Here is a 24545-nt window from a genome sequence, read left to right on the forward strand (position 1 = left end):
TGTTAGTTAGATGACTGACACAACATAGGTTTGAATCCTCAGTTGTTAGTAACAACGCTAAGACCCCTCTGGAACAGCACATTTCATCGTAAAAAGTTCAAATGCATTCTTCTAACCACAGGATGGTTACAATAGCTTATTGGTAGTCAGTAGGGAAGAACCTCTGCAACTTCATCCTTCTCTGCAATCAGTTCAGAGTTGTTTGTGACCTCTGAATAATTAGTACTTCTGAGCTTATTTATTTATAAAATAATGAGGGAAGGAACCTGATGCCTGGAACATTTCCAGGTCATGACCCTGTCAGTGGCAGTGGCACTGCATAATTTATAAAGGCGCAGCCAATGAGGAGCCAGGTTTGATGCCCAGTTGGGTGAATTGGATGTGGACGAAGGATGGGGTGTATAAAGCAAGGTAATTTTAAAAAGCATTGGCAGCCATGATGGGGTTTGCAGCCGCCTTTGAAAAATGGATGAACAGGGAGAGCAAAGGGCTGCTGGTAGTTTAGACAGCTGTCCATGGGTGGCCTTACAATTTTTGATGCCTTTCATGAGGCCCTGATTCAGGTTGTGGACAGCAGAACTGCATTCTTTACTGTACCTTCAAGAAGAATTCTGGTGAGACATATCAGGCAGGCATGGATAAGGGTAGCCATGGATGGTAATACTGTGGGTTTTGACTACAATAGGCCATATTACCTACTGAAGCAATACTTATATTATCCCTCTTAGCATAAGAAACTATATGTAGATTTTATGTTCATGAAAAATCAAACATGCATTTATTAAAGCTTGCTAGTATGGACAATTAGACATGTCAGTGTGGCATGTTAAACTATCCATGCTTACTGCCACTAGTTAACTGTTTAATCCAGACACTGGTATGGGGGGCATTTGACCAATGTGATGTGTCTACTGTGTAGCTTGTTATTCCATCAGGATGGTGCAGCATTAATCAAGAGTCCCCATCCCCTTTAATTGCAAATTCTCAATTTAGTTATGTCTTAGTAGTTTCCCAGGAGTTTGAAATAATTGTCTTTTTAGGCATTAATATCGAAGATAACATTGTGTATTTCTTTAGACCTCTGTCTGGTAGAATGGTGTATTGTTGCTTTGGTAACTACTGATAGTGCTGCAGAGTGAAGTATAATCAGAATTGTACATGTATAACACACATTACAATACAGTTCCTCAATCATTTTTGGAATAGTACAACAATATCCTGTGATCATGTGCATCAGGCAACTAAAGTCTCCCACTGCCTCGGATGTTTGCACACTGTATGACTAAATTAATAAATTGGGAAAATGTGGTAAAGTGCCATTTATGTTAATGCATGTGTTTGATCCCATCTAGTGTTATAAATTGATTGCTATCCATATTAATTATGAAATTCACATTGCTGTGACCTAATGTAACTTGCCGATAATAGAAGTGATCTGGATGGCAATGGTAGATCTGCCTGACTGTTTGGAATTGGAAGTCTCCAAGATTGAGTAGCCTGAAATAGCATCTTTATACTGGAAGCATTTTAGCAACTGTAATATTCATTCTTATTAAAATATATATTTAACACAAAAAGAATTGTGTACCTGTAAAACGACTCCATTGTTAATATGTGAATTGTGATTAGCAAAGATAGGGAGTTAAAAATTGCACTGGTGACACTATATTTTTATAAATGCATGCTGCTGCTTGTATAATTCTGGTGCACATTCTATGGATATTTCTGCAGGTGAAGGCAATGGTACTGTTCCCTGAGGCTTTTGAATCTGATAACCCATCACAGGTGCGATGAGACAAGATTGCTTTTTCCTTCAGCATTTTACTTGCCTAAAAGTACATGATTACAGACAGATTGCCTGTTGTAAACAAATTAAAGTACTAATTTAAAGCTCCCTGTTAGAATAATTGACACTTGCAACCCAGCCTGTTTACAGACCACTTAGAATTTATGCAAGGCTCTGGTGATTGAAGAAAATGCGCCATAATCTCACAGTTTAACCAATTAGAATCAGGTTAACACTGACCATGTGTACAAATGTGGGTAGTTTGTAATGGGAGAAACCAAACTTCTGTGACAGCAGTCTGTTCAGTTTCTCATAAAATTCTTTTTCACTTGGTTGCTGAGCTTTTAAACTTGATGTTTTATGATTTTTTTAAAAAAATGCCACGATCATCAAATTCTCCGACTGGTCAACCACTCGCATGGAAATTATGCAGCCATGGCTTTAATAAAGTTGATCTAAACAGAAGTTGTTGCTGGGGCGTATCAGCATTTATCCTAAGTGATGCTGTATTTCAAATAATTTAAATTGCGTTTTGTTCTCTGGTGGTACTGTTTCTCCTTTTGCATTCTGCCCGGTATGCTAATATTTGGGTTTGGACTCACTGAGAAACCAGTGTGTGGGTTACTTTGTGAAGCATCGGAAGGTTGTGGCTATGTGCTGATCTTCTGTCTGTTTAACAAAGCAGCAGCATTCAAATGGCTGAAGTGCAGGCACCTTTCTTTTCTCCACAGATGATAATTGAATAGTAAACTGAGCTGCTAAAGCCATGGGGAGCCATTTCCAGAAATCAGAGTGCAATGGGTATTTAAATAAAAATTTACTGAAGCAAACTAGACCCATTCTGCAAGGTTCACAAAATTGCAAAGAGTGTACAAAGGCTACCTCTTTTTCAGTGCTAGCATTGCCAATTGGAGGAAAATACTCCCCATCATTTAAATATGTTGGCAGTGTGATCGTCCTGTCATGGCGAGGGTCAAAGCAGTTTTATCCACGATATGCATATTGACAGTATGAATCTTCTGCTTGTTCAGCTGTGCAGTTCAACACAGTGCATCAATAGCATCAAGAATGAACCACATAGCTTCTTGAACCTGCTTCATTAATATTGCATTCATGGCGAGTCATCTACCTCCGCTCTGCTTTCATGTTTTATTTGAGATTAGATTAGATTAGATTCCCTACAGTGTGGAAACAGACCCTTCGGCCCAACAAGTCCACACCGACCCTCCGAAGAGCAACCCACGCAGACCCATTTCCCTCTCTCTAATGCGCCTAACACTATGGACAATCTAGCATGGCCAATTCACCTAACTCGCACATCTTTGGTCAGTGGGAAGAAACCGGAGCACCCGGAGGAAACCCACGCAGACACAGGGAGAATGTGCAAACTCCAAGCAGACAGTTGCCCGAGGCTGGAATCGAATCTGGGAGCCTGGTGCTGTGAGGCAGCAATGCTAACCACTGAGCCACCGTGCTGTCCATGTCCAAATTATTTGAGACCCTTCATAAAACATTTAATTCATTTGAAATTTTGTTTGACTTTTTTTTGCTTTGAGGATCTCCTCTTAATTTATATCTGTTGTAGAGTTCCCTGGAGACAGTCTTCCTTCCTGCTCTTATTTAAGTGTTCCTTCTATATAACTGAATTAGGATGCAGCATGTTAGTTAGTAACAGAGAATGGAGTCCTGTTCCTGCTCCTCCCAGATTTTACACATGGCCTTTTAGAATAACTATCAGAAATATCGAGTTGATCCTTTGCTCTTCCCTAACCAGGCATAAAGTACCATAGCTATCCCATAACCATTGCCTTGGCTAAAATCAATAAACTCAGCAGACGTGGGAATTTAAACTGAAGGAAATAAATGGCAGAAAAAGTGAAAGTGCAAGTTGCTAACTGGATAACTCTTTTTGAAGAGCTATCACAGAGGAAGTGGGTTGAATGATCTCTTCCTGTTCTGGAAAATTACATTGTTCCAAGTTGCTGGCTCTGTTGGGCTCAATACACCTGCACTGAATTAGAATGAACCACTGGCAAACTTAGGAAAGATCTTCTTTTGTGAGACATTCATAAGACTCCACTTGCAGCTTCATGCAGATTTTATGTTCCAAAATTACTTTTAACTAATTACTGCCTGAAATAGATTTAAAGCTTACCCTCCTACAATATTACAAGGCTACTTTGCAACCTGCTATAGAACTCAAAGGGTTAGAGAAATTTAGACCCAATTTCTTTAAATTCCATGTCATTAATTTCTACTGACCAAGCTGCTTTGAAATATTGAAACCACACTTTTTCGTATCAAGAGATTTAAACATTTTGAGCTTGTAAGACCTGCACAACTCTGTAATGTATCTGAAGTAAATTCTAAAAGTGCTGGTACTGAATAGGGTAGAACATTATAAATTCTAGTCTTGGACTTTTTGGAACCATGGAGAAATTCGAATAAATTTCATTTTCACATCTGAAAGCCATGCTGACATAGAGCATGGTCCAGAGGATTAGTGTCATATTGATATCTCCAGTTTCATACAATTTTTGCACTGGAAGTGTTGGATAAGTCCCAAAAGCCGAGGAAACACTCACTGACTTTAGCTTTTATAACTACCAAAAGTTTGTGTTAGCATTTAATGCACAAATCTGTATTTTCCTTGATTCTTTTATGGGTGTGGCTGGCAAAGCTAATATTGTTGTCTCATTCCCAATTGCCCTTGAACTGAATAGCTTTCTGAGCTACTTGAGCTGAGAGAGTCATCCACATTGCTCAGAGCAACAATAGCAAATTTTCTTCCCTAAAGGACATTAGGAAACCAGTTTGGTTTATTAAATAATAGCTTAATGGTTGCCATCACTGAAAGTAGCTTTCAATTCCAGATTATTAATTTAAATTGCACCAGATATCTTGGGTTTTAAATCCCTGACCCCAGACCATTAGCCTGGGCCTCTTTATTACTGGTCCAGTGACAATACCATTTTGCCACAACCTCCCTAAAACCTGTAAACCAGTTGTGGAGGAAGAATTGTTTTTAATTCAACAGTGTTGTAAGCAGATGTTAGTCCCAAATTTATGTTGCCGTTTATTATTGTAGTGTAAGTGAACAGAATGTCTGATTAAAAATGGATGTTGTTTACATTCAGAAAGGCTTTCTTCATTCCTACTTTGGAGTTTGGGGCATTCTTCAAACAATAAAGAGGCACCATGTAAACAGGGCGATTTGGAAGTGAGCGTGTTGAAATGGGTGATTGTATTTCTGCCACCCCATATTAGTGTTTGAATTTACCCTGCAGCAATGTTTATTGTAAATGTTAGAAACTTTATGAAATTATCTTATTAAAGAGATGATAATACAAAAACTACAGGCACATTAAAACAGATGTATGTTGTAAACCTATTCAAAATAATTTGATGTGGCATTTTATAGTTCAGTGAAGGATGTCAGCAATGTTTTATTTGCATTGTACATTACAGTGTACAGCTGGTAGTATTCAAGGAGCTGCTTGCTTTGCTACGCCTTTGGATTTCATTCAAGAAGCATTTTTGCAACTTGTTTTTAGCTAGGATTGTGTTTCAACAGTACTTAGTGCCTCAAAGAAATTTACTTTAATGGCCTGATAATTATAACCACTGAAAGTAATGGCAGAGCTGTCCAGCGTAAATGAAAGGAACTTGCCTCTCCACATCATGTCGAAACCAGCATTGACAGCTTGTTCTTTATGCAAAACAATAAAAGGGAGTAGAAATGTCAGACTGAGGGTGCCTTTTGAAGGTTGAAGTAAATATGTGCTGCTGATTACTGGGCATAACTAACATTAGAGATTCATATGCCTTATTTAGGAGTACATTGTGATGAATAAGCAAGAACAGTCCCCATCTCTTAGCAATTCAACATCTTTTCTTAATAGGAATATAGAAAAAAGAAAATGGTTTATTATTTGTCCCGAATATCGTTTGATTTTTAAAAACATTGCATGAAACAATGAATCAAAATACAAATGAGGCTTCAGCTAGGGGTCACATTTAAATAATCAGACAATAAACATACTGAACGTTTAGAATGGAAGAACAGGGTGAAAAAATCAAAGGAATTATTATGCTTAAAATAGTTTGTGCAAGTGAAAGAAATATCAAGTGCTGATGTTGTATGACTATGCATTGCTAGCATATCCATTGTCATGCTGATGTAAAACCTCTTTCATTTGTCAAACCTGACTCTGATAAACAATGTAATTTGCATTTACATATCATCTTTCACAAGGAAAAAAGTTGCAAGCTCCTTCATCAACAGGCAGAAACAGGCAGAAAGTGGAAGCTAAATGAAGGAGGAGAGGTTTATGAATGTTGACCAGAGGCTTCGTCACCAAAAGATCATCTTAGCTGGGACAGAGGTGAAGAGGCAGAGCGATTCAGCAAGTGAGCTGTAGAGCATGCAGCTGAGAAAACAATGATCTGGTGATGGAAAGGGGGAGGTGCACAATAGGCCAGGCTCTAGCAAGGCTTCCCACTGCAGTGTGTTTTTGGAACCTTTCCCATTCTTTATTGTCTTTGGTCACTGGCAAATTTCCAAACTCTGCACTGAGTTCAATTCTGTCAAGGAAGAGAGAAACAATTCCAACTATTACCCATCCCAAGTAGCCTGAGAGAATTTGATGCAATTGACTGGTTTCAGAGCACAGTTAAGAGCCAACCACGTTGATCTGCATCAAGAATCCAATCTAGCTTACAACCAAATAGAAGCAGCAGCCTTTATTTCCTCATGAGCATTCTGGATAATATTAAGCCTTTTTGAGTTTTATGACAATTGAATAGCTACCTGGTTACAACATGAACTTTCTAATCGGCATTTTAAAAATAAAATTTAAATACAAATTCTGGAACTGCTGTGGCAACCATTCTGTGACTTGAGATTTATGGTCACATAGATCATAACACTGGGATAAATGTATTGTGTAAAATTGTTTCTTTGTGTATAAGTCTGTGTAGATGTCTGAATTGGTATTTCCATTCAATGTGTCCTTAACATCATCATACAAATTTCACATTGTCCATCTTTCATACAGATCTGTTCCTGGAGGCCCACCCTATAAATTCTGGTAATATTCCTGCCTTCAGCTATCCTGTGTGTAGGAGATTGGTGTTGAGATTATAAACATCACAAACTGTCCACTCTGCATTTATCCAAAGCTGCTCGGTCTATGCAGTCATGGAAGAGAGACCAATAGAGACATTTGCTGCCCATCCAATAGGCCACACTCCTCATTCTCTGAACCGGAGACAATAAACAACATGTTCAATACTTGAACCTGGTTACGTCAAGCCAGCTAAACAGCATAACTTATTTTTGAAACAATATAATTTTTTTTTTACTAAGAGCTCAAATTTATTTAAAAAGTCCAATTAATGGAAAGTGAGTCTTGCTGGCACGACAACCTTTTATAGGCAATCCTAATTTCCCTCGAGAAAGATATGTGAACTGCTTTCTTTAGTGCTGCAATCTTTGGGGTGTAGGTACAGTCCTTCATTGTTAGGGAAGGACTTCAAGAATTTTGGCCTTTGTGTGGAGCCAGAGAAAATGGGGGAGATACTAAATGAATATTTTGCATCAGTATTTACTGTGGAAAAGGATATGGAAGATATAGACTGTAGGGAAATAGATGGTGACATCTTGCAAAATGTCCAGATTACAGAGGAGGAAGTGCTGGATGTCTTCAAAGGGGTAAAGGTGGATAAATCCCCAGGACCTGATCAGGTGTACCCGAGAACTCTGTGGGATGCTAGAGAAGCGATTGCTGGGCCTCTTGCTGAGATATTTGTATCATCAATAGTTACAGGTGAGGTGCCGGAAGACTGAAGGTTGGTAAACGTGGTGCCACTGTTTAAGAAGGGTGTTAAAGACAAGCCAGGGAACTATCGACTGGTGAGCCTGACCTCGGTGGTGGGCAAGTTGTTGGAGGGAATCCTGAGGGACAGGATGTACATGTATTTGGAAAGGCAAGGACTGATTAGGGTTAGTCAACATGGCTTTGTGCATGGGAAATCATGTCTCACAAACTTGATTGAATTTTTTGAAGAAGTAACAAAGAAGATGGATGAGGGCAGAGCAGTAAATGTGATCTATATGGACATCAGTAAGGCATTTGACAAGGTTCCCCATGAGAGACTGATGAGCAAGTTTAGATCTCATGGAATACAGGGAGAACTAGCCATTTGGATACAGAACTGGCTCAAAGGTAGAAGACAGAGGGTGGTGGTGGAGGGTTGTTTTTCAGACTGGAGGCCTGTGACCAGGGGAGTGCCACAAGGATCGGTGCTGGGTCCTCTACTTTTGGTCATTTACATAAATGATTTGGATGCGAGCAAAAGAGGTACAGTTAGTAAGTTTGCAGATGACACCAAAATTGGAGGTATAGCGGACAGTGAAGAGGGTTACCTCCGATTACAACAGGATCTTGACCAGATGGGCCAATGGGCTGAGAAGTGGCAGATGGAGTTTAATTCAGATAAATGTGAGGTGCTGCATTTTGGGAAAGCAAATCTTAGCAGGACTTATACACTTAATGATAAGGTCCGAGGGAGTGTTGCTGAACAAAGAGCCCTTGGAGTGCAGGTTCATAGCTCCTTGAAAGTGGAGTCGCGGGTAGATAGGATAGTGAAGAAGGTGTTTGGTATGCTTTCCTTTATTGGTCAGAGTATTGAGTACAGGAGTTGGGAGGTCATGTTGTGGCTGTACAGGACGTTGGTTAGGCCACTGTTGGAATATTGTGTGCAATTCTGGTCTTCTTCCAATTGGAAAGATGTTGTGAAGCTTGAAAGAGTTCAGAAAATATTTACAAGGATGTTGCCAGGGTTGGAGAATTTGAGCTATAGGAAGAGGCTGAACAGGTTGGGGCTGTTTCCCCTGGAGTGTCTGAGGCTGAGGGGTGACCTTATAGAGGTATACAAAATTATGAGGGGCATGGATAGGATAAATAGGCAAAGTCTTTTACCTGGGGTTGGGGAGTCCAGAACTAGCGGGCATAGGTTTACAGTGAGAGGGGAAAGATATGAAAAAGATCTAAGGGGCAACTTTTTCACGCAGAGGGTGGTACATATATGGAATGAGCTGCCAGAGGAAGTGGTGGAGGCTGGTACAATTGCAACATTTAAGAGGCATTTGGATGGGTATATGAATAGGAAGGGTTTGGAGGGATATGGGCCGGGTGCTGGCAGGTGGTACTAGATTGGGTTGGGATATGTGGTCAGCATGGACGGGTTGGACCGAAGGGTCTGTTTCCATGCTGTACATCTATAACTCTATGATTCTATGACCCAGTGACAGTGATGGAACTATGCTAGTTCCCAATGAAGATGTTGTGTGGCATGGATACGTTCTTGAAGGTGGTGGTGTTCTCAGGCATTTGTTACCATTGTCCATTTATGTGCTGATGTTGCACTTTTGGAAGACACAGCCGAGTGTGCTCTGGTGAGTTGTTACTGTGCATCTTAAGCTTAAAGATGATGCACACTGCTGCAACGATGTGACAATGGTGAAGGGAGTGAGCAAATGAGGTGGTATTGAAGGAATCTGCTTTTTCTGGATAATATCAAGCTTCTTGAATGTTGTTGCATCTGCACTCATCAAGGAGAATGGAAAGTCTTCCATCACTTTGTCTTCTAGTTAATGAATCTTTAAACCCCAGTCACTTAAAGGTGATTAAGTTCTACCTTGCACTTGTTTGTTGTGCGTGTGCTCATGTACCATACCATTCATTGGCTGAAACTTGAATGTTGTCCAATTCTTTACTGCATGAACTACTTCAGTATCTGAGAAGTTGTGAATAACACTTAACATCAGCAAACATACCCTCTTCTGACTTGATAATGAAGGGAAGGCCATTAATGAAGTAGCTACAATGATGTCCTGGTGACCTTATCACATGGGTTTCATAAATATAAAACCTTGAAAATTCAAAGATTGTTTAAAAATTACTTTAAGTCAACTAAACTTAGAGGTATTGCATGATTTAATCTGTCAATGAATATTGTAGAACCTGGTCAGCCATTCACTAGATGCCTTGATCCAGTTACAGTGGGATGTAAAATGTGAACGGTGCTCTTCTGTTCCAGAGGTCCAGCTTGTCCTTTCACAGTTGCATTTCAATTCCAAAGGTGCAATGAGGCAGTGCAGTGCTTTCAACTTTGACTTAAAAGGGCCTGCTAATATGCATTATTTGTAATTTACGATTATTAGTTTACGAAGCCACGAAATTGTAGTTCAAGTTGCTGTAACAATAGGAAAACTGGAATCAGTGCCTCCAATTTAAACGGAGAGTTCAATTGTTCCCAGGGAAATCGGTGATATCCTGAGCAATCAGAATTTGCTGCTTTTCCTTTGAACTGCTATTTTTTGAAAGCTGCAAGTCCCATTCCCTCAGTAACTTTAATAGCCATTAGTAATTATTTGACATTAATTGACACCGTTTTAATTGACATTAGTTAGATGATGGTGAGCAGAGTTGCTCCCTCACTGTCCGGTGATTGTAGCTGGAAAGTGTATTTGCGTTTGGATATTGAGCTCCAGAGAGATTGGAAGCAATGTTTTACCTCCTTTTATAAACAGTGGGTACCTGGGACAGAAAACAGAGGGAAACCAGCTTCTATCAAGTGGGGAGGGGAAAAATGTTGAAAGAATCTAATCTAATCAATGATTGACAGTAGATGAATATTAAAAATTCCTTTTTTAATACATGCATATAAAGGCACCAGTTTAGAACCCTGCCTGATTACGTTCTGTGATTCATTCCAAAGTTCCATGAAAACCAGAAATTAGTGGCTGACAGCTGATTTGAGTCAAGCTGGAATACATGTGTATTGTGAACAAACACAAAGGGGAAGAGAGGCTTGAATTTGGTTGTGATATCCCTTTGATTAGTATTAAGCTGCTGACAATCACTCTCACAGCTTAAATGCCTCTGGAATATGGAATAGCTTGGGAGGAATAGGCCTCCTGACCAGCACAGAAATGGAGTAGAGTAAGAATAAATGCAATTGTTCCAGGCTGAGACTGAAACCCGAGTAACCCTTTTACATAGCTATTGATTATCTGCACACTGAACTTTGCATTGCCATTTTCATTTCCGACACAGTCTGATCTGACCTTGGACGTGGAAATATCCTGTAAATAGCCCGCCTTGCTGGCCTGCATGTGTATAAGTGTCCAATTGAAGGATTTTATTGTTTTGTTATCCGGGCATGTTGATGGCTGCACTGTTTTGAATCAGGTGTACCACTATCTGTCTAGGATCTTATGGCACACTGCGTATAATTCTTTGGAATCTGGTAGTCACAATAACTTGTTTCTCAAAACCCAAGCAACTTAATATTTTGGTTGTAACAGAATTTATTCTCAAAGAGGTATTTGAAAACAGTTTCAAATACAAAATATCAATCTTTCCGGGAAGCAGTTCAATATGGCTCCGCTTATGCGATAGCATCCTTCATTTAAAAGAACTTAAGAACATAAAATAGTCACTTGGGCCTGCTCTGACATTTATTAGAATCATGCACTGATCCTCTGCCTCCATTCCACATTCCTATCCACTCTCCATATCCCTTGATTCCCTGAGAGACAAATAATTCCCTAAGCTTCAGATTTGCTCAGATGGTAGATCATTCAAGGGATCAGAGTTTTTCCAAGTTGCACATCCTAGTTTATTTTATAACTCATCTCCATGAAACAAGCATTGTTTACATTGTTGGAAAAGATAGATTTCTTTTTGTTTTCAAGAGGCATCTCTTTCCAAGTCAGTTCTTTCAACATTTTCCCCCTCCCCACTTGATAGAAGCTGGTTTCCCTCTATTTTTTGTCCCAGGTACCCACTGTTTATAAAAGGAGGCAAAACATTGCTTCCAATCTCTCTGGAGTTCAATATCCAAATGCAAATACACTTTCCAGCTACAATCACCGGACAGTGAGGGAGCAACTCTGCTCACCATCACCATTCCTGAAGAAGGGCTTATGCCCAAAACGTCGATTCTCCTGTTCCTTGGATGCTGCCTGACCTGCTGCGCTTTTCCAGCAACACATTTTCAGCTGGGATCATCTGTGGTCAATTAAAACTGTGTCAATTAATGTCAAATAATTACTAATGGGCGCAGGTTTTGCAATTCCTGTGGTGGCAGGGAAAGGTGCCAGGAGGGGAGGGTAGGTTGTTGGGGGGCATGGACCTGACCAGGTAGTCAGAGGGAATGGTCTTTGCGGAAAAAGGAAAGGGATGGGGAGAGGAATGTACCAGTGGTGGTGGGGTCCATGTGGAGGTGATGGAAATGTCGGCAGATGATACGGTTTATGCAGAGGTTGGTAGGGTGGAAAGTGAGGACCAGGGGGTGTTCTGTCCTTGTTGCTGTCAGAGGGGTGGGGTTTGAGGGCGGAGGTGCAGGACATGGATGAGATGCATTGGAGGGCACCTTTAACCACTTGGGAAGGCAAATTATGGTCTTTAAAGAAGGAGGCCATCTGATGTGTTCTGTGGTGGAACTGGTCCTCCTGGGAGCAGACACGGCAGAGGCGGTGGAATTTGAAATACGGGATGGCATTTTTGCAGGAGGTGGGGTGGGGAGAGGTGTAATCCAGGTAGCTGTGGGAGTCGGTCGGTTTGTAAAAAATGTCAGTGTTAAGTCAGTCGTCATTGATGGAGACTGAGAGGTCCAGGAAGGGGACGGAGGAGTTAGAGATGGTCCACGTGAATTTAAGGTCGGGGTGGAATGTGTTGAAGTTGATGAATTGCTCAACCTCCTCGCAGGAACACGAGGTGGCGCCGATGCAGTCATTAATGTAGCGGAGGAAGAGGTGGGCAGTGGTGCCGGTGTAACTACGGAAGGTGGACTGCTCTACAAAGCTGACAAAGAGACAGGCATAGCTGGGGCCCATGCAGCAAAGCACCATCTCCATGAGTGCTGCACTGTAGAATCACTGATTTTTATACTTCAATCCGAGAGAGAAATTTTAATAAATAATCTCTGACTTGCTTGAGAGCACTACCAAATTTACCACTAGGCTGGCACCCCAAATATTCATAGGGCAAAGTAAGGTGATTAAAAGCACTTAAAAAATTTAAGAACTTTTAAGTTTTCTATCACTGATGAAGTGTGAGATGACATGGGGCAAGGTGACACTAGGCACACGGACACACAAGGTGGCTGCTGACCCATAAATTGGCCACTTCACTCACCAGATAGCTGCCGGACCACAATAGAGAGAGAGAGAGAGAGACAGACAGCAGAGCAAATACAGACAATGCCTGGGGCCACCAGAATGCCAGCACAATGCACTCGCAACCTATTTGATTATTCTCTCCCACACACATCTTAAACTACAAATGAGTAGCGTATACTGCCCACTGAAGTGTCTGGGTCCAGCCAACACCTTTGATAGAAATGCTGACTGTTTGCTATGGACTCAATACAAAGTGCTAATAAGTCAGGCTGCAGTAATCATACTTCTCAGGAAGAGCGATTAGCACCCATTACTACAGCAATGGATGTCCACGCAGACATTGAAACTGACAATGACTGCACCGAAACTATCAACGATTCTGAAATGTTTAAAATAAACAAATTATGTTACAGAGACCAGAACGTCATACTGACCTATTATATTACAAAATGTATAAAAATATCTTGACATGTGCTCCGGGTTAAGAGAAGACTCGTAGTTGACCACTGTGCTGTGGGTGTCTTTCTCTCCCCAGAGCTCTGGTATTTCCTCAATGTTGCGCCAACCAGTCATACCAATCTGAAGCCCATCTAACCTACACTATTCCATGTACGTCCATATGTTTGTCCAATGACAACTTAAATGCACTTAAAGTTGGCGAATCTATTACCGTTGCAGGCAAAGCATTCCATACCCGTACTACTCTGAGTAAAGAAACTACCTCTGACATCTTTCCTATATCTATCACCCCCTCAATTTAAAGCTATGCCCCCTCGTGCTCGCCGCCACCATTCTTGGAAAAAGGCTCTCCCTGTCCACCCTATCTAACCCTCTAATTATCTTATATGTCTCTATTAAGTCACCTCTCAACCTTCTTCTCTCCAACAAAAACAGCCTCCAGTCCCTCAGCCTTTCCTCGTAAGACCTTCCCTCCATACCAGGCAACATCCTAGTAAATCTCCTCTGCACCCTTTCCAAAGCTTCCACATCCTCCTTATAATGTGGTGACCAGAACTGTACACAATACTCCAAGTGCGGCCGCACTAGAGTTTTGCACAGCTGCAGCATAACCTCATGGTTCTGGAACTCGATCCCTCTATTAATAAAAGCTAAAACACTGTATGCCTTCTTAACAACCCTGTCAACCTGGGTGGCAACTTTCAAGGATCTGTGTACCTGGACACCGAGATCTCTCTGCTCATCTACACTACCAATAATCTTACCATTAGCCCAGTACTTTGCATTCCATTTGAAAGAAGCAAATATAAATGCTGAGTGGTGATGCAGGCAATCAGTGTTTCTCAATGTACTTGTTACATGTCTCTTCTAAAGGGAAAAAAAAGAGGCATTGTGTAATATGGGGTCAATCTGTTCCCATGTGTGAGTATTTTGCCTAGTGGAGGAAGTTAAAATTGACTCCATTATCAGGTTTAGTTTTTGTGATATGCGTGACCTAACAGTGGGCCAGTGATCATGTTCAGTTCGCGAGCATTTTGAGAATAAAACGTTTTCCTTGCCTGCCCTGGCTGAAGAAATGAGCATAACGGACATCTTTGGTTTGGCATCTTTTGTGCTTTGTCACCTGTAATCCCCAAACTGTTGGGGAAGAACGTGGCCTTACCTTTGTGCACCTCAGGCTTCTACTCGAACGTTACAAAGAACTTGAGCACTTTGTTCTGAAAATTCACTGGTGTATAACAGTCTTTTTCACTGGAGTCTGTGCAGTTGGGAAATCTGTGTGCTATGTGTTGTTTGTTTTGAGTGTCTTGCCGGAAACCATGCTTTTACATAAGAAGATAAAACATTTATAAATATAAGCATTTATGGGTTTTGAGTGTTTACATTGTCCACAGCATTTGCTGGAATTTGAGGGATTTGGATTTGGGGGGCGCGGGTGCTTATGAGAGGCATTCTACGTGGAAAACCTGGAGATATAGCTTTCTGACATTCTGTAGATATTAGTTACAGGGTGTCCTTTTTAAATATTTTATGTTAGGCAGGAAAGGCTAGGCTAAAACCTAGAAGCAAAGAGCAGGTACGGAAGATGAGATGGTCAGGCTGAAGGGCTGCAGGTGTGGGGGTGGGTGGGGGAAGGAGAATGTTGCTTATGGGATGTTTTTGGAGTTTGGTGAGAAAAGCTCATGGTTGGTGGGGAGATGTGGTGGGTGGGGGAGAGACTGTGTGAAAGAAGTAAAAATAAATGCTGGGTGGTGATGCAGGCAACCGGTGTTTCTCAATCAAGCCTCATGATGGTACAGTGGTCACCTGTCCCACATCCTCTCTCCGTTCGAATCCAAAGTAGGAGAGTTTGAAAATAATTGTGTGGTTTAAAATGACAAGATCCTCTCGCCTCCATTCTGTTGCAGCAGAATAACGGCTAAAAGAATTTTAGGCAATCGCTGAGTCAGAAGGTTATGACATCAAAAGATCTTGAACTGTTCATAAAACAACAGAACACTTAATTCACAGTCTGATTTCAAAGAATTGCAAGCTGCAATTTACTTTTTCATCAGTTTGTTGAAGGGCAATGGACGGTTTTATGTAATAGAAGAAACCAGGCAGCCGTGCTTCTGTCATCCATTCAGTCTGTTGAACTACAAGAAAATGTGCTGACAACACCTGTCGGTAACAATTAACATTTCATGAAGTCTATTGTGAAATATCTTGTTCCACCTTCAGTGTTCAATAGACAGTTTAGTGGCCTTAAATAATGGAGTGATAAATAATGAGAGAGATGCGTGTCATTTCTGCCCTGTTGGAAGATTAGTTTCCAGTTAAATTTAAATTTAAATCTTTGCTTGGATTGCCACTTTAGCTGCACTCCAGATTTAATCCTTTTATTGCTTGTCAATCATGTGCCACAAGGATTGGTGCTGAGTCCATTGCTTTTTGTCGTTTATATAAATTATTTGGATTTGAAGGTAAGAGGTATGCTTAGTAAGTTTGCAGATGACACCAAAATTGGAGCTGTAATGGACAGTGAAGGCGGTTACCTCGGAGCACAATGGGATCTTGATCAGATGGGCCAATGGGCTGAGGAGTGACAGATGGAGTTTAATTTAGACAAATGTGAGGTGCTGCATTTTGGAAAGGCAAATCAGGGCAGGACTTGTACATTTAATGGCAAGGTCCTGGGGAGTGTTGCTGAACAAAGAGACCTTGGAGTGCAGGTTTATAGTTCCTTGAAAGTGGAATCTTAGGGAGATAGGTTAGTGAAGGAAGTTAGGAGAAAATGAGGAGTGCAGATGCTGGAGATCAGTGTTGAGAGTGTGTGTTGCTGGAAAAGCAGGTCACACAGCAGCAGAGGAGGAGCGTTTGGTATGCTTTCCTTTATTGGTCAGAGCATTGCATATAGGAATTGGGAGGTCATGTTGCAGCTGTACAGGGCATTGGTTAGACCACTTTTGGGATATTGTGTACAATTCTGGTCTCCTTCCTATGGGGAGGATGTTGTGAAACTTGAAAGTGTTCAGAAAAGATTTACAAGGCTGTCTTCCCTGGAGCTTCGGAGGCTGAGGGGTGACCTTATAGAGGTTTATAAGATCATAAGGGATATGATAGAGGAAATAGACAAGGTCTTTTCCCTGCGGTGAGGGAGTCCAGAGCTAGAGGGCATAGGTTTAGGGTGAGGGGGAAAAAGTTTAAAAGGGGCCTAAGGTGCAAGCTTTGCACACAGAGACTAGTGCATGTACAGAATGAGCTACCAGAGGAAGTGGTGGAGGCTGGTATGATAACATTTATAAGGCATCTGGATGGGTATATGAATAGGAAGGGTTTTGGGGGTGGGGGTGGGGGGGGGGGGGGGGGAGTGCTGGTAAATGGGACTAGATTAGGTTAGGATTTCTGATTGGCATGGATGAGTTGGACCGAAAGGTCTGTTTCCATGCTGTACATCTCTCTGGCTCGATGAATCTAATTTAGGATCTAAAGTCGGACGTTATATTAAAAGCTAAAACTGAAATAGGAAACTTTAAATATATAGTCACAGTGTTATTTAGTGGTACTTTCGTTGAAGAAAATGCTTGTGGTTTTAATAACTTGAATATATAGTTTGCTCTTTATAAACACCTTGCGTTGCATATTTTGATCTGCCACATGTACTAATGCCATATTAAGTCTTTTTGAGTCACAGAAGTAATTTTACTATGTATAGCACATGTATCATAGGGATTAAATGAAAGGCTATTCATAATATATACCTCTTCTTTTGATTCTCTGTAGCAGCCGACATTCATCTTTAGTAAAATGTGTGCTGGTTAATGAACATGTTTTTGACTTAAAGAAGGAACACTGGCACAGATGAGAATTCATCTCTATATCATTTGCATTATGTGATCAGTAAGATTGGTTGGATGAGAAATGTTTTGCCTATGATCAGGATGTTCCAATTGAGAGCCTACAGCTGTATGTACCCAATATATCAGAGACATGAACATCTGCCAACACAGCACCTCCTTTTGAGAATAGCTTTCCAGTTAAGGGAGCAGTCTGCCCCAATCTGAACCTGTGCACACTAGAATAATTAATCATGTTACATAAGTTCATTTTTGTGCATTCAAAGAGAAACTTTTATTACTGTTTGGGATGGAACAAAAAGGAATGGAGGAACAGCCTCGCTTCAAAGTCAGGACTGCAGTTCTTTGTATAATTTTGAATAGGATGAACTGTAGCTGCATATTTCTGTCCCTGTGGTAACTTCCCTATTTAATTCAATAAGCTCGCTATAGGGATTGCCATTGTACCCAAGTACAATAAGAACCAAATTGCAGGCACAAATTGGATCTGGGGCATATTTTCTTCCCATATATTTGCACCTTGTTTTCAGGTGGTGCCCAAGTTAGACTGGTAAGAGACGTTTTTTCATGTGGAGCAGATGAATTAGTCAGTCCTCAGCTGCAGCCAAACTGATTCAGAGGTGATTGAGCAACTCATGTTGCCAAAGTGCCCGGACCAATGACTTCTAATTCTTCTCGCTATTACAGAGAGAATTATCTTTACTTGTTCATAAATAGAACATGGTGGAAATACTCAGCAGTTCAGGTAACATCTACGGAAAGTGGAACAGTTAGGTTTTCAGAGGAGGAGCGATTAAATTAGAAAAGGGATGTTGGTACAAGGCAAAAGGAAATCGTAATAGCACAAGAAATAAAGGTTGCTGCAAAAGCAGAATCACAGAAACAGCTGTTGTCTGGATAAAGAGAGTGGTGGTTATGATCTGAAGTTGAACTCAAATATTCAGTCTGGGTAGCTGTAAAGTTCTAAGCATTTTTGCTTGATTTAATTCATATGTGACCATAATTTAATTTATTCCTCTTACTTTCCAATTGTAACTTGCATGCAACATTTCAGTCTTGGGTAATTTTCTTTAGTTATCACTTTCTGGGACTGCAGTATATTTATTTGTATGTGTGAGATTTTCCATTTTGCTGTTAGCGTGCCTCATAGTCTTAGGTTTGTTGACTCCAGACGTGTAAGGGGCTGTACCATGGGGAGATGCTTAGTAGTGGATGAATCAGCGTGCTTAAGGTAAAGTGGGGACACACTTTCTCAACCTGTAGATGAAAAAAATGGAAAGTGAATAGAAGTGGTTCAGAACGAGATCAGAACCATGAGGTGGACACTAAGCACTCTGCTGATTTCCTCAGGAACCCTCCCCCATCCCAATCCCCCTGCTCTAGCCCCTCCCCACTATTTTGCACTCCAAGTTTCCAGATGAAATTTAATCGCTGCCTTTTGATTTCGATACGACTCTGCTTTTGACTTAGCATTAGTTCACCATTCCTTTCCTGCTTCATTCTATTTTATCTTGGCTTTGGTTTGAGACTGATTCATCAGGTGTTTGTACTTGCAAATCTCAATGTTGGCAAGTCAGCACCTTGGCTCTATTTGAACAACATCATCCTTTATATAAGGTTCAGGGGTTGGTATCAGCAGATAACTGTGCTGAGAACTCACCTTGTCACATTCACTCTTTTGACATCCACCTGTAAAAGCTGTCTCCATGTGAGTTTGAGAGAGGGACCACAAAAGGTGAGAAAATTTAACATGGGAAGCACCATGTAATGTTCCTCAAATTGAACTTAACTGTACATTCAGTTCTGATATAACGCGGCAGTTCTGTTCTTGTGCAATCCCTTGTTATGAAAAAATTGTGTAATAGCAGCACCATTTGAATGAATGTGTCCAGAATCTAGTAATAACCAATATACGCTTTAAAACTTTGCACTTTAGAAATAGTGTCACCAATTCGTCAATCATGTTATAGCTAATTCGCATTAACGAAACGTGCATTATAGCAGAAAGACCTATGGACTTCAGTAAGGCGTTCGACAAGGTTCCCCATGGGAGACTGATTAGCAAGGTTAGATCTCATGGAATACAGGGAGAACTAGCCATTTGGATACAAAACTGGCTCAAAGGTAGAAGACAGAGGGTGGTGGTGGAGGATTGTTTTTCAGACTGGAGGCCTGTGACCAGTGGAGTGCCACAAGGATTGGTGCTGGGTCCTCTACTTTTTGTCATTTACATAAATGATTTGGATGCGAGCATAAGAGGTATAGTTAGTAAGTTTGCAGATGACACCAAAATTGGAGGTGTAGTGGACAGTGAAGAGGGTTACCTCAGATTACAACAGGATCTGGACCAGATGGGCCAATGGACTGAGAAGTGGCAGATGGAGTTTAATTTAGATAAATGCGAGGTGCTGCATTTTGGGAAAGCAAATCTTAGCAGGATTTATACACTTAATGGTAAGGTCCTAGGGAGTGTTGCTGAACAAAGAGACCTTGGAATGTAGGTTCATAGCTCCTTGAAAGTGGAGTTGCAGTAGATAGGATAGTGAAGAAGGCGTTTGTTATGCTTTCCTTTATTGGTCAGAGTATTGAGTACAGGAGTTGTGAGGTCATGTTGCAGCTGTACAGGACATTGGTTAGGCCACTGTTGGAATATTGCACGCAATTCTGGTCTCCTTCCTATCGGGAAGATGTTGTGAAACTTGAAAGGGTTCAGAAAAGATTTACAAGGATGTTGCCAGGGTTGGAGGATCTGAGCTATAGGAAGAGGCTGAACAGGCTGGGGCTGTTTTCCCTGGAGTGTCGGAGGCTGAGGGGTGACCTTATAGAGGTTTGCAAAATTGAGGGGCATGGATAGGGTAAATAGACAAAGTCTTTTACCTGGGGTTGGGTGTCCAGAACTAAAGGGCATAGGTTTAGGGTGATTACTTTAGATTTTAGATTACTGACATTGTGGAAACAGGCCCTTCAGCCCAACAAGTCCACACCGACCCGCCGAAGCGCAACCCACCCAGACCCATTCCCTTACATTTACCTCTTCACCTAACACTACGGGCAATTTAACATGGCCAATTCACCTAACCCGCACATTTTTGGATTGTGGGAGGAAACTGGAGCACCCGGAGGAAATCCACGCAGAGAGTCGCCAGAGACGGGAATTGAACCCGGGTGAGAGGGGCAAAATATAAAAAAGACCTAAGGGGCAACTTTTTCACGCAGAGGGTGGTATGTGTATGGAATGAGCTGCAGAGGATGTAGTGGAGGCTGGTACAATTGCAACATTTAAGAGGCATTTGGATGGGTATATGAATAGGAAGGGTTTGGAGAGATATGGGCCGGGTGCTGGCAGGTGGGACTGGATTAGGTTGGGATATCTGGTCGGCATGGATGGGTTGGCCCGAAGGGTCTGTTTCAATGCTGTACATCTCTGACTCTATGACCTGTACAATTGACAATGGGTGGACTTTTAACAAAAAAAATCCTTTAAAGCACTCTATCTTTGTGGATCCTCATGTTTCCAATTTAGAAAGATTGTCAAATGTTTCCTTTCACATTTGCTACATCCTAATAGTCAACTGGAGCATATGTGTATGTACGTTGTGTTCATAGTGGGTCATAAATGACTAACTTCCTGTGGAAATAATCTTTGTTTAATCCCAGGTCTCTCATGGCACCTTGTTTTTAAAAAGAAAAAGCAGTTTCCATGACAGATCGGCATTTGTGGTGCTCTATTACTTTTGCATTAAAACCAATAACCCAAATATATTTTAAACATGTTGTAATATTTGAACATATTTTTTAAAAAATAACCTTTCTCGCCCTCTAAAAGATCTCCTGGAGAAGTCACGTGTTGTCAAACAGCCAAGAGGTGAACGGAATTTCCACATCTTTTATCAGCTGTTATCAGGAGGCTCTGAGGATTTACTGAGTAAGTGCAGTTTTTGCAAGTGGATCTTCATGATATGTAATGTCTGTGCACTCAGACCGATACTGTGTGTAACATCACACTAAGAGAACACCTTATGTAGTTGTTTCCTTGATAACAGCTTTCATTTATATAATGTCTTTAATATAGCAAACTTGTCCCAAGCACTTCTCAAAGATTTTGTAATTGAGAGGTGTATGGAAATATTTCCAGATCTTAAGGTCTTGCCAGCTGAAGACATAGCCATGACTGGTGGATTGATGAAAATCATGTGAGCAGAAGGCCAGCATGGGAAAAAGGGAGAAATCTGAGGTTTGGAGAAGATTACAGTAATGAGGAGGGCTGAAATCCTGAGGGGTTTGAATGTAAAAGATGAGAGCATATCAAGGCATTGTTAGTCTGGGTGCCGAGGTTGATTAGCGAACATGAATGATGAGTGAAAAGTGCCTGATGATTTAGGGTATGGGCCATCAGACTGGAAGATTATCTAGTTCAGATAATTAGCTCCACTTAATTCCAGGCCATTTTTCTTGACAGTCTCACAATGGATGTTGTGGGAAAGTCAGATATGTGGGTCAAAATGCTTGTCCAGAGAGAAAGAGGACCATCGGACATTACCTTCTGTTTTTATTTTCAAGGCATTGACTCATGGTGAGGTGAACTACATGAGCAGTTTTCTGTCACACTATTCACATTTTTGTCCATATGTGAGCCTAGAATATTGAGTTCATTTCTTTCCTTCCAACACTTCCTATCCAGGATATTGAGAGGTTAGAAAGGAAAGGGTAGTTCCCACCACAGTCCAAGGCCATAGGCCTTTTTTTTGTAGCTACTCCTGGATCTTTTCAGCACCAGGTCCGGTTCCTCCACCTCTGCCTCTGATCCGGGTAGCATGTAACGCACAGTAGTTCTCCTCTTGCAACCGGAGCATCTGGACCGAAATTCATTTTTGTTTTAGATTAGATTACTTACAATGTGGAAACAGGCCCTTCAGCCCAACAAGTCCACACCGACCCGCCGAAGTGCAACCCCCCAGACCCATTACCCTGAATTTAGCATGACGAGTTCACCTAAGCTGCACATTTTTCTGACTGTGGGAGGAAACCGGAGCACTCGGAGGAAACCCACGCAGACACGGGGAGAATGTGCAAACTCCACACAGTCAGTCGCCTGAGGCGGGAATTGAACCCAGGTCTCTGGCGCTGTAAGGCAGCAGTGCTAACCACTGTGCCATCATGTCTCCTCTTCAGGTGACAAACACATCAAGGCAATGACAGAAAAAGAGGTAGTGGTTTGTAATATGTCAGGGATGATTTAAATTGACCCTGTAAGAGATGTATAATACTGAGTGTGGATGAGTGATCCAAGTTCATGTGAGAGGGATGGTTCACATTTCAACTCAACAAAAAAGGTCATTCTGCTCTAGAAAGTGAGACTGAAATAAGTCCATCGAGGCTGGTATCCCATCACCAAGTCACCCCATGGAGAATCCTTGACACTAATTTGGCTCCCTCAGACCCCACTCAGAGTGAACAGGATGTCTGACACTTCTGTTCTTATCTGTCAGCCAGGGGTACCTGATTTGAACCAGGTTAACAGCCCCAATCAGGGAACTCATATTCTATGAGGTCCATTTGGCTGATCTCTTTGCAATCACTCCAGAGACAAAGTTTTTTTCACTAGGACACTTGAATCAATTTAGTCTAAGCTGGTGAGTCCCCATATGTTATACATCAAAAGTAAAAGCAGGAAATGCTGGAAATAGTCAGCAAAGGTGACAGCATCTATGGAGAAAGAAACCTATTTGAATGGGGAAATCTGCTGCCTTGAGCAGGTTGCAAAGGTGAGAAAACAAGGTGAAACCAGAAAAATCAGAAGAAGAAAATAATTATGATTTCACCTTAGGGTTTAACCTTAGGGTGAGTTCAAAGTCTTGCCAATAAGTGGCAACTACCTTTTCATGTATTTAAATCTTCATTATTGAGAATAACCTTTATTGTCGTGTGCATTCAGTATAAAATATAAAGGTGTGTACAATGGTTCGTAAATAAGCGCCATTCACAGAATAAAATAAAGGAAGTTAACTTAAAGAAAGTCGACCTTTACCTTCTCTGTTGCTACAACATACCACTGCCAGAGTCCTGCTCCAGGTTTTCCAGCCCACACCATGCTGCAGGGAATGTCCACTCCAAGCTTTCCAGCCCACACCATATTGCTATAAGGGGCCTATTAGCTAAAAATGTATACAACTTCCAATTGTCCTCGTCTTTGGGAAAAACTAGAGGATGCCAATTCCTGACGTGCAAGAGCACGCACCTAGAGGAAGCAATTAACCACTTGCCTCTCTGAGCCGGAATTCACAGCAGCATCTCTACATGTTGCATGGCCAATGGCCTCTTCTAGTCTTCACCCGTGCAGGTCGATATTGTCAAACTTCCAGCCTCACTCGATCACCGTGGCTGTGTTTAAATCAACGCACAAATCTCTTCAGGCCTTGAACGCTTCACTTTGGAGCTCAGGGACACCTTAGCCTTTTATGCATCAGCAAGGTTGCTTTCTGCATAGGGACACACATGCATGTCATTCATCTACATATGGTGCATCATATGGCACTGTTCACTTCGTTAGCACTCACTTTCTACTGACTTGGGAGCTGCTGATCTCTGAGGCTTGCATTGCTTCTTGGCAAGTAGGGAAATGCAGCAGTTTGTCAGAGTTCGGAGCATTGAATGGTCAAAGAGTGGACATTTTGCTGTGCAGTGCTGTATCAGTGTCATGTCTATAGCATGTGGCAGAAACTTACACAACAGACACACTCTGTGTGCTTCTTTAACAAAAAGACAATTTATCAAATGGAACACTACCACACAATCGGGAAAGGATTGTCTGATTCCAGTCCCAGGGGTGAGTTACAGTCTGTCCTGCAGGTCAGTGTGACCTGTCCAGTGATTATAGATATGCCAGTAGGAATGCTATACAGACGTAAGGATGGCAATGGGCCAGTTTAACAAATCGAGGAACTAAGGCTGCTGGAAGTGGATGTGAGAGCCATTAGAGGTAATGCAGGAGAGATGATGGGTTTCACCATTTAGTGAGCAGTAAGCACAGAGGACAAGCCTGATTAATAGTTTGGGAGAATAAGCTGAGTGAGAGCCCTTCTGTGAGTGCAGTGCCTACAACAGTGACAGCTGTAGTCCATGAGCATTAGTGAGACACACATGTAGTGGCAGAGTTAATAGTGGTCCTGGGTGTGTAGACAGGGCGAAGCTGCAAAATGCAAAGGTTCATTCACCTGTGCATTGCATTTCACCTGAGATGTTGCAGTCACCCAGTTCGCTACTTTTGTCCAGG

The 24545-nt window shown here is 41.5% G+C and overlaps 1 protein-coding gene across 3 annotated transcripts in view; it reads left to right on the forward strand.

Moving 5' to 3' along the window:
• The window catches only part of myo1b (myosin IB), a 275282-nt gene that overhangs the window by 149903 nt on the left and 100834 nt on the right, over window positions 1–24545 (forward strand). For all 3 annotated transcript variants that reach the window (XM_043692880.2, XM_043692882.2, XM_043692884.2), the window contains exon 8: window positions 21099–21197. In XM_043692880.2, coding sequence (XP_043548815.2) covers window positions 21099–21197 — 99 coding nt within the window. The remainder of the gene's footprint in view (window positions 1–21098; window positions 21198–24545) is intronic.

This window comes from Chiloscyllium plagiosum, unplaced genomic scaffold (genome assembly GCF_037043375.1).
Source record: "Chiloscyllium plagiosum isolate Xiang-an unplaced genomic scaffold, Cpla_swu_hap1 HiC_scaffold_7, whole genome shotgun sequence".
Lineage (NCBI taxonomy): Eukaryota > Metazoa > Chordata > Chondrichthyes > Orectolobiformes > Hemiscylliidae > Chiloscyllium > Chiloscyllium plagiosum.